The sequence below is a fragment of the Ursus maritimus genome, unplaced genomic scaffold (genome assembly GCF_017311325.1).
Source record: "Ursus maritimus isolate PB19 unplaced genomic scaffold, ASM1731132v1 scaffold_2, whole genome shotgun sequence".
NCBI classification, from domain to species: Eukaryota; Metazoa; Chordata; class Mammalia; order Carnivora; family Ursidae; genus Ursus; species Ursus maritimus.
In genome coordinates this window covers 98,236,146-98,247,620 of record NW_024424452.1, presented here as the reverse complement: position 1 = coordinate 98,247,620, position 11,475 = coordinate 98,236,146, and the positions used below count along the sequence as shown (strand labels likewise).

Here is an 11,475-nt window from a genome sequence, read left to right as displayed (position 1 = left end):
GGGGGGGGGGGGGGGGGGGGGGGGGGGGGGGGGGAGCGGGGACTATCCTTCTCCCTTCCCCCACTTGCCACAGGCAGCTAGAACCTAGGATGACACTTGCCTGTTTCCAACAGGGAGAAAGGTCCACCCACACAGGAACAGCAGCAGGAGGCATAAACTAAAGGGAACAGTGTGAAAAGAGATGCAGAACTACGTATATAATCTTGAAATTTATGCTGTGTGGCAGCCTTGTGTCTCATAGGAAAACAATTAACTTTCATTTTCGCCTCCTACTGCCACTCCGACCTTTCCTGGCTGGTGACTCAGTAGGAGGCAAAAATGAAAGTGCTTCCCCCCACCTCCCTTTGAAACTAAGGGCTGTTCCAAACTGTGGATTTCAAAATCATAACATGAGCCACCTAATTTTCAGAAGTGCTTCTTTTATTCTCTTCACTAGAAACAGAACACTATGAAACAATAGTGTTTGCCTAGATGTGTAAAATTGGCACTAAGATGTGTTTATATCTATCTGATAGAAGTTGCTTAGTACAATCTCGGTAACTTATGACCAGAACACAGAATATAGACAGTAGATTTTAAAAAACAACCATCTTGAAATTAAAATAGTGGACATGGTATATTAACTAACTGGAATTTAATTCAAAACTTAAAAATAAATAAATTAAAATACTGGCCTTACTTTAAGCTAAAGAGTCTCTTTTCTGAATACAGAGAATTCAGATAAGTATAACAAAGAAAAGCAATGTAAAATTCAATTAGGTAAAGGGCTAATTTAAACATCATCTTCTGGGGCGCCTGGGTAGCGCAGTCATTAAGCGTCTGCCTTCGGCTTAGGGGTCTGATCCCAGCGTTCCGGGATCGAGTCCCACATCGGACTCCTCCCCTGGGAGTTGCTTCTTTCTCTCCCACTCCCCTGCTGTGTTCCCTCTCTCGCTGGCTGTCTCTCTGTCACATAAATAAATAAAATCTTTTTAAAAAATAAATAAATAAATAAATAAACATAATCTTCTGAATGAGTCCCTGGTTGGCTTCAATTACATACTCTTACTAAGGCCCTGCTCCATGTGAGGAAGTACAGTACCAAAGTAAGTAAGAGATAGTCCTCTTCCTCAGGGAGAGTTTAACCCAGCAGAGATAAGAAAATGTCCACAAAAAATAACACAAAGGTGTCAGAAATATCATAAGTCATACAAAGAATGTGTATCATCAGGTTTCCAAGAAAAGATACTACGTTCAGAAAATCAGAAAAAGCTTTATGATAGAAATGGCATTTTAGGTGGTGCTTGAAAGATGGGAAGGATTGCAAAAAATTGGAGAGAAAAATGAGGGTGCAAAGTGAAAAAAATCACAGAGGCAGAAAAGGTAGTTTATGTGTAGGCAGTATTTTCTGAACTGTGTTTTAGACACCAATCTGGAAGAAGTCAATAGATGTACTTAAAAAGGGGGGGGGGTCCACAGTCAAATAAGGGTAAAAAACACTACACCCTATGTCCTTCTCTTGGAAATTTAAAATGCACATTAGAATAAGAAAGGCTGTGAGCAACAAGTCATAAAGTACTGTTAGCCCAAGTCCCCCCAACCTATATGACTACAGAACTCATTTGAAAGAACATCCATCAATTCTTCAAACAATTTCAGAATTACTATCTAAGTAAAATTGAGATAAGTTAAACAGAGTAAATTTGAGACATATTACAGAATGCCTCATACACAAAACTGACAAATATGGCCTTTATGAATGACCACGAAAATGAGGTTTTGCCCCTACATGGGGGTGTTTGTTATTTCAAACATATCACTACATATTGAGCTTAATGGGAAGCTTTGTATGAAACATTCTTTTTACTTCATTTTATTTTACAAAAAAAACAAGCAACGACCTAACAGGAGAAACATACTACTAGTCAGAGAACATGAGAAAAGCAGCAATAAGGAAAGACAGTTGCGGATAAGGCAGGATCAGCCAGCCAAAGCAAAGACAGGCACCAAATACACAGGCACCCCCACGGGCTGGGCACAGGCTGGGCACAGCCTCACGTGTGTTTTCTTCCCTAAGTCTAATATTATCTCTCAAAGCCTACAGGTCATCCAACTAAAGTAAAAATCTAAAGCTGCCTCTTTTTAAATGTTTGTACATGAGAACCAAGCATTCTAGAACACTATTTAAAAATATACACAATTCTGACTAAAACTTGGAAATTCATAATTAGCATTTTTTGGCTATTTTATTTCTTAAAGGAACTTTTACACACACACACACACACACACACACACACACACACACACACACACACACAGAGACAGCCTTCATTAGAAGAAAGTACCTGTGGTTGGAACTGGGGAACAGGTGGCCCTTGCATTCCTTGTGATTGTTCATCCATTGTCTGAAGCAACAGGAACTTTAGAACTCTGCAAAAATATAAAGTTGAAATTTAAATAATATAATCATTACCAAGTCATTTTGCTCATTGTATGCCTAAGGCTTACATTCAAATATTAGATTTACCTAATATTTCAAAAAGTATCCACTAAGATATCCCATACTCTTGTATCTGTCATTTGCTAAATCCAAGCTCTATTTAGCTGAAACAAAAGGTATTCACTGTCTCAACTAAGTCCATTTCTCCAAAGTAGTATTATGTGCTTAGAAAATCCTATTTCATGAGATGAAATTCTCTCTTCTCCATTATAGACCAAACGGGCTTCCCCTTCCCCATGCCAATATGCAAAGATAATTACCATTAGCTTCCCATAAATGTGGTAAGTGTTCTACAACTCTAAAATGCACCTTATCTTTATAGTCTAAAAATGTTAGTACTTTTGTTACGTATGTCCAACTATAGTTCTCATTGTAGTTTTTAGGTTTAAACTTAAAAGGCCAGTCCTCCTATGAGGGTGTTTACTTTTTTATGAATACTTTGCTTATAATTAAAAACATTCAGCCATTAACTCAGTGAACATAAACTGAAGACTAATTCTATGTCACCTACTACACAAGGCTCAAGAATTGAACTACAAACAAGACACAGCTATTGTCCCACCCAACGTTTTTTCTACACAATGTCAATTATTTCTAGGTTCCTTACAAATGTTATTTTATAACTAAAATATAATGTATGGGTTGAAAAACTAGGATCCATTTAAATGGGATTAAGAGAGAAACTAAAGCACATCCTCACTTCATTATGGGTATGACGTGGGTATTTGTTAAAAGGGGGTGGAGAGTTAGTAGCAGGTTACTTTAACAACACACAGAGGTGTCAGTTCATGAAAAAAAATTATGGTATTTACTTTATTCAGTTGGTAGCAGAGAGTAAATGTTGGGTTTCAAGCATCTAAGAGAGAGGATTTCACTATTTGTGAAAGACAGTCTTTCTTGCCATGTGATAGAGTAGAGGAATTCACAGCCGTAAGCAAGATCAGTTAAGAAGCTATGGCAACAGTCAAGAGATGATAAAGCCCCTCACCAAGGTCCTCTTTTTGTTTTTTTAAGATTTTATTTATTTGAGAGAGAGAGAGAATGAGGAGGGGCAGAAGGAGAGAGAGAGAGAAGCAGACTCCCCCCTGAGCAGGAAGCCTGACATGGGGCTCGATCCTAGGACCCAGGGATCATCACCTGAGCAAAAGGCAGACGCTTGAGGGACTGAGCCACCAGGTGCCCCCCATGGTCCTCTTGACCTCACCCAGCTTTCAACCCAACTGTCTCACTTTCCCAAAATGTTCTGTGATCTCTTATTCTTCTCACTTTTCTCCTACACTATAGCTATTCTAAGTTCCTTTTTCTATCTAACATTTATATTGGAGTACTCTAAGACTTTAATCCTTTTTGGGGGGCGCATGGGTGGCTTAGTCAGTTGAGCATCAGACTCTTGGTTTCGGCTCAGGTCATGATCTTATGGGACAGGGGATTGAGCCCCGCCTCACACTCTGTGCTCAGTGCACTGCTTAAAGATTCTCTCCCTCTGCCCCTCCCCCGACCCATGTGTGCATGCACTCTCTCTCTCTCCACCCCCCCACTAAAATAAATAAATAAATATTTTTTTTAAAAAATCTTTTTTTAAAACCTACTGTCTCTGCTGAAGTCAGACCATCCAGTCCCATGACTATGAATGCCATTACTCTGAAATCCGTATCTCTACCACAGGTGTGCGGTCTGAGCTCTGAGCTACCAACAATATCCCACTGTCTATCTGATATCTCCACTTGTATCAAGGACTCCCATCTCCCATCCTTCCAAAAAAATGAAATAAAATAATGCTTTTCCTCTAAAATTCTTTATCTCTTTGTATGTATCACCATCTACTCAGCTGGTCCGGCCCCAAAATTCTCAAGCTTCTGGGTTTCTGGAGCTCTTTATCTGAGGACCCCAAAGACCTTTTATTCTTGTGGATCATGTCTCTATCAGTATTTCACATAACTGAAATTGAAACTGAAAAATCATTAAAATACATACTAATTCATTTACAATAATAGCAATAACATTCTTACATGTTTATGCATATTTCTATGAAAAATAACTACAATTTAAAAAATTAGAAGAGAGGCACTCTCTTACATTTTGCATGTCTCTTTAATGTCTGTCTTCAGAGAAGCAGCTTCTACCTCAGTCTGTTCAAATATGTTGTTTTGGCAGAAGTGTATTTTAAAAAATCTGGTCTTACACAAATGTATAGTTGGAAAATAGAGGAATATTTTAATAACCAATATGGATATCACTGTGGATATTCTCCTTTGATAATACACCAAACTTGACAGGTGGCAAATTCTTAAAAGTTAACTGCCATGTAGACTCTCAAATCAATGAACTTTTATACTCTGTTATGTTAAAATCCAATGGTCTCTCTTGCTCTTTGAATAGATCTTTTACTCATGCTCGATTTTGTAACACCATGCATTGGTCATCTGGAAAATTTTAGTTCGCTGGGTTACTCAGATTGTCTAAATGTTGACCATTTCATTATACAAATCAAAAAAAAATTTTTTTCCTAAATACCACAACTAATCTCATCAAAAGAGTCTTTAAATACCAGAAGATGTCAAGGTCATAGTGATGAATATAACTACTCCAAAATTCCAATTTTTACTTTAAAAGTTCAAATCTTGTCATTAGTGACAAATAATGTCAACTGTTTTTCTTTACATGACTGGCACTTGATTTTCAAGAAAATGTCTACAAAACACCCAAGTCTGAAGAACCCTAGTTTGTCTTTCAGTCATTCTTTCAAGTAAAAATGGTGTTCCATGAAAATAGCAGCTGCTCAGCTTGCTCTTCAAACAACTGCACAAATTCTTCTCCTTGATACAACTTTGATTTGCTGCAGTAGTACTAAATTAAGTATACCTCCTATTTCATCAGACATATTAAGAGACACATACTCAAAGGTCGAGATTTGATTTTTAAAAAATAATACTCTTTAACTGCTACACCAAAGACACTTAAAAATCAGGGGCGCCTGGGTGGCACAGCGGTTAAGCGTCTGCCTTCGGCTCAGGGCGTGATCCCGGCGTTCTGGGATCGAGCCCCACATCAGGCTCTTCTGCTATGAGCCTGCTTCTTCCTCTCCCACTCCCCCTGCTTGTGTTCCCTCTCTCGCTGGCTGTCTCTATCTCTGTCAAATAAATAAATAAAATCTTTAAAAAAAAAAAAAAATGAAAGTCACATTTTTAATTATAATTCAGAACATGTAAAGAACACAAAGACTAGTACAGTCTAGCGTATGCACTGATTCAAGCTAAGACATCAGTGGTTTTACAAATAATGTCTTAGTATTACAAAAATTGTCTGATCTTTCAGACCACTTGAAAAAGCCTCAAGGTCCCTACCCAACCCTACACCCGCCCCCCCCACCATCCCCAGAAGTCTGGGGTTCACACTTTCAGGAAGGGGTAGTCTAATCAAAACCTAAAATTCATTCTTTATTCTTTTCTCCCCCCCCCCCACTTCCCAGTTTCCCACATCTAACACATCAGTAAGTGCCATTTGTTCAATTTCCAAAATACATCTCAGATTTGTCCATGGTCTTCTATCGCCACAAATAAGACCCTACAAGGTATCGTTATATCTCCAGCAGGAACTACTACAATAGCCTGCTAATTGGCCCTCTTTTCCACCATTCTCTTCACAGTGATATTCTGAAAACATAAATTAACTTGTGACACTCTCATTGCACCTAGATGAAAACCCCAACTCCTTGCCAAATACTACAGGGCCCTGTAAATAACCTCCTGCCCATCCCTTCTACATTGGCTCATCCCAGCCTCTCTCTTTGCCTACCTCCCATCAACGCTGAACCCCCTTGTCTCTTCTTACACCTGCTAAGTCCTTCCTAGCATCACGGCCTCTATACTTGCTGTCCTCTAGGCCCACAATCCCTGAAAGCTGGCTCAAAATCAGGCCTACCCTAACAACCCTCTCCAGAGTAGTATGCCCCCATTATTGTTCATATCATCACTCTTGTTTCCACTGAGCATCAAAATAATCTGTAATTATCTTGTTGATTTTTTTTCCTTGTTTATTATCTACCTCCTCTGATATAATGCAAGTAAACACGAAGACAGGAACTTATCACTGTATTTCCTGCTATATTCCCAACAAGTACCTGGCAAAAAAAAAAAAGGGTACTTAATAAACATCTGCTGAATGAATGAAAAATGAATAGAAATGAAGAATATAGTACATATGTTAGAGTTGCTTATGATTAGACTTTTAGGACTTGTGACTGATCAGATGTGGCTGGTAACAGAAAAGGAAGTGAAAGATGACACCAAAAGTCATTTTTAGCATGCGGCAGAGGGGACTATATGGTGGTAGCACCATCGAAACTAGACAGCAGAGGAGAAATCAGAACAGGGTGGGTGTTAGGACAAGCAAGACACAGGATGAGGATGGTGTAGGAAAAACTAATTGTGAATTATTAGGAGAAAGACTATAAATATAAAGTTTTTAACACATAATTTTGCTAGAATAAATAGAATACTCTCCAAAGTAGAATCTTTGGAGAAGGGGAGTTCAATACATTGTCTTGTAATTCTCATACCAGTTAGTTATTAAGCTAAGGCTTTTCAACGTGTTTGAAAACAGTTCTCTTAAGCATATTATAGGTCCCTAAAATCTTTCAAAAACTAAAAATATATTCACATATATCCACAAACTCAGTGCACATCAAAGTCTTCCCCTATTCTTGTGTATAGTTACATATTTTACAGAAAATAAACCACAAAATCAGGAAACTGAATTTCAGATGTAAAAACTAACTCAATGACAAAACTATTCAGTTTTTAAATATCATAAATGCCAGCATACTAAATTTCATAATTCGTATGACCCTGGTAAGAAAATTATTAAACAAAACATACTGTATATATTACAAATAATAAAAAATCTAGCCCTTAATGACACTATATCAGATAACTATCTTAATTTGCTGAAACAGCATTACAGCACCATTCCCTAAATAAAAATACCTTTCTTAGTTTCCAATTTAACAAATTTATAAAATTTATAAATCCATGAGATAATTATAAGCGACTTAAATCACGCTAAGTGCATACTTTTTTCTTAATATTATTTGAATTGAATAACCACATTTAAAAAATATTTTTTAAATATTATCATTAATTCTAAATATTTTTAATATATAACATATTATCATATATTATAAAATATAATAAGTATTATTAATTTAAAATATTTTTAAATATATTTTAAATAAATACATTTTATCTATTTATTTGGGAGAGAGAGAGAGAGAGAGCACCAACATGAGGGACAGAGGGACTGGGAGAAGCAGACTCCCTGCTGAGCTTGGAGCCAGATGTGAGGCTTGATCCCAGGACACTGGGATCATCCTGAGCTGAAGGCATACCTTAACTGACTGAGCCACCCAGATGCCCCCAAATAACCATATTTAATGTATTAATTTTAGCCAAAATCCTAATCAAAATGAGCTTTTTTAAATGTCTACAGACATCCTCAATGAATTTCACCTTTAAAAATGTGTGTTTTTACAAAAGTTGACTGAAAATAAACCAACATATTTTTCTCAACACTAACTTGATTCTTTGTTAATTACAAAATGTAGCATTAAAACTTATATAATAGAATTAAAAAGATGAGATTCCTCATATATTTGTAAGAAAATCATTTGGTACATTTTATTTGTGATCATAATTTTAAAAAAATTATGACGAGATTAGACAGAAAAAAATTTCAAGTTTAGTTAATATTAAAGAATGCTTAGCTGAAAAAATTTCCTTTATCCTACAACAAAAATTACTTAACAGTAAAGTCATAAAGTCAATAAAGTCAGTCTTGCAATCTTTTAAATTTAACTTCTAAATTTAAAGCTTAGACTCTATTCATTAAAAAAGACTGTTTCCAAATACTCTGATAAATCAATCATGCTATTCAGTTTCTCTACAACCCATTCTTGACACCGTGTAAAATCTTAAATACGAACCTATGTACATACCAATCTGAAGAGGGATTTTGGATAAAGTTTTAAAGTTTTTTTTCTTGATTTTTTAAATTCTAAAGAATTAAAGTATACTAATCCAAACTTATTTAATAGTTTCCTTTTCTTGAAATTAAGTTTTCCTTCAATCATCAAGGTTATTCATAAAATCTCCAATATTCTTTCCAGTTATATGTAACATTTAAATATTCTATGAGAAAATGGTAATGAGATATATTTCAAATGAGATATATTTCATTGACCAAAACAGCTATAACTTATAAATAACAAAAAAGAGGGTCAATTGTATTAAAATAGCAATACCACCCTAATTCAAAAGAATGCAATTGGTTTAAGTCTATTTGATAACTAAAAAATAAAAGCAAACCATGGAAATTTTAGGTGACTGATACTTGGCAGAGTCTAAATATTCAAATGCAGAACTAAATATTTTTATTTGCCCCAAAGTCACCATTCAACAGTAATATTCCTAACCTCACCCTCCTGTCTCCATTTAACTGAATATTTCCCATAATCAAGCAAGTGACATTTATGTATCAGACAACACAGAGAAAATTAAGTAGAAGTACTTAGCATCAATAGTTCATTCATACATTTCTGTGTTATCATGAGTAAGTTTTTAAGAGCTACTAAGATAACTATCAGATCTTTGAAGAGAATGACAAATATTTCTAGAACATTACAATCTCAACATTTATTATTAAAAACATTAAAGTAATCTAGCACCCAATCTTGGCTTCTAAACACCATTCTTCACTTAGAGGAGTTGGGGCTCTTGGAGAAATGGTTGATTCCAGTGCTGGGGCTGGGAACATACAAGCTGAGCCTAAACATCATGTTGTGCCAGAAAATACGGTCGTGTGTAAAGAACAGTGTGGACATGTCGAAGGACATAGAAGCTAGCTTGAATGGATTCCTACTGGCCATACCTGGAACAATTTGAGAGTAACAGATGATACCCCACTGAATAAAATAAGAACCTACGAATCCATAAAGATATAAATTAATAAATAGTGAAAAGCGGGAAGCTATTCCTTATAAGATAATGTTACCTCATAGAGAAAGATGAAAAGAATGATGAAATTTAAAATAATCACTAATTGCCAGTCATCAGGGAAATAACTGATTCAGGCAAGAGTCATCAATGGATGCTAAACTAGAGGAACAAGTTATTTTCAGTGTCTGAAAATATCTGACCCCCCACTATACACAAACACAATTACAAAATAATAATAATAATAATAATTACAAGAGGAAAAAGAATAATTTTATAGTAGAGAACCTCAGTTAAATGATCAAAGCTAACATCACCAATAATGGAAGATAAAGACATCATGTGTCTCCAAATATCATGCACTTAGAAGAAAACATAACTTCCATGATATTCCTGCCAAAAATGCAAACCTTGAATTTAAAAATAAGGAAATACCAAATAAACCTAAATTAGGTACACCTATAAAGTAACTGGTGTGTATTCTCCAAATCTGTCAATGTTCTAAAAGGCAAAGAAGTACCAAAGAACTGTTCCCGACTCGAAGAGGCAGAAGAGACAAGTGAAATCCAAGATTTTCAATTCCTATAAAGCACATTATTGGGACAATCTAAACAATGACATTTCAATAAGGTCTGTATAGTAGTAATAATACTATAACAATGTCAATGTTCTGATTTTTTAAATTCCACAGTAGATATATGAGTGAATGTCCTTGTTTTTAGAAAATACACAATGTGGTACTTAGGGGTAACACATGCAAGAAATATATGCAAGAAAACAAATGTAATCATATCTTAACATTGGGGGAATCAAGATGAAGATTATATGGAAATTCTTTGTTCTTTTTATAATTTTTCTGTAAATCTGAAATTATATCAAAATTAAAAGTTCAAAAAACGAATTTAAAGATACAATATAAAAAAGAACATTAAATTATACTATATCAGCGTCAACAACAAAAATAACAGATGCACACCCTTATCTCAAAACTTTGCATGTCTTTTATTTTTTTTTTTTTTAAAGATTTTATTTATTTATTCGACAGAGATAGAGACAGCCAGCGAGAGAGGGAGCACAAGCAGAGGGAGTGGGAGAGGAAGAAGCAGGCTCATAGCGGAGGAGCCTGATGTGGGGCTCGATCCCATAATGCCGGGATCACGCCCTGAGCCGAAGGCAGACGCTTAACCGCTGTGCCACCCAGGCGCCCCATAAACTTTGCATGTCTTTTAATTAGAACTGCTGTATTACTACCAGAAAATATGTTAATTTAATAAAACTCCTCGGCCACTACTATAATTCAATAATCTATTATTTCTCAATTTTGGAAACATTCTTTCTGTAAGCTTGTCCTAAAATAGTCTCTTAAAATATTATTTACACTAGTTTGCTACCAAAAAGTTCCTATAATTACTAAATATCTTTAATGAAGAATAAATACATGAGTACACACATATCATAAATCAAAATTGTTCGTTTTCTGGAATGGCCCAACATTTCAAGGAGATTCAAAACTACACAATCTGTGGAAGAGATCTGTGCACAGGAATTTCATGTTTCATTCTTTTGTAACAATGATCAACCACACTGTTTCTTATCTAATACTTACTTTTCTGTGTTATTAAAAACTCTGAAAGCTATTTCCTGCAACTCGTTACAAAACATTTAACTATTCTCAACAAAGGAACAAGTTAAAAACACCAATCCAAGTATAAAACAATAAAATCACAGCACTGGAAGAAAAGAAGACCTAATTCCAGTTTAAATCTAGCCCTATAGCCTCCCTCATAAAGCAGAGTGCTCTGTCTTAATTTTGTTAACAGTCTAATAGGCACAAAGAAATGTAAGTTACAAATAAACATAAAACATGTTGAATATCACTGATAGAAATACAAATTTAAGCAACAATGAATTATAAAATTGATAGTGCCTATCAAAATGACATATTTTTAAATAATATGTGATGCTTATATGAGTGTAATAACCTTCCTAGAAAATAATATGACAACA

General features: G+C 35.3%; 1 protein-coding gene across 2 annotated transcripts in view; it reads right to left on the bottom strand.

Annotated features, from left to right (window-relative positions):
* The window catches only part of NEK7 (NIMA related kinase 7), a 154,742-nt gene that overhangs the window by 93,425 nt on the left and 49,842 nt on the right, over window positions 1-11,475 (bottom strand). For both annotated transcript variants that reach the window (XM_040636413.1, XM_040636414.1), the window contains exon 2: window positions 2,325-2,409. In XM_040636413.1, the coding sequence (XP_040492347.1) occupies window positions 2,325-2,381 (57 nt within the window). In that variant the 5' untranslated portion in view covers window positions 2,382-2,409. The remainder of the gene's footprint in view (window positions 1-2,324; window positions 2,410-11,475) is intronic.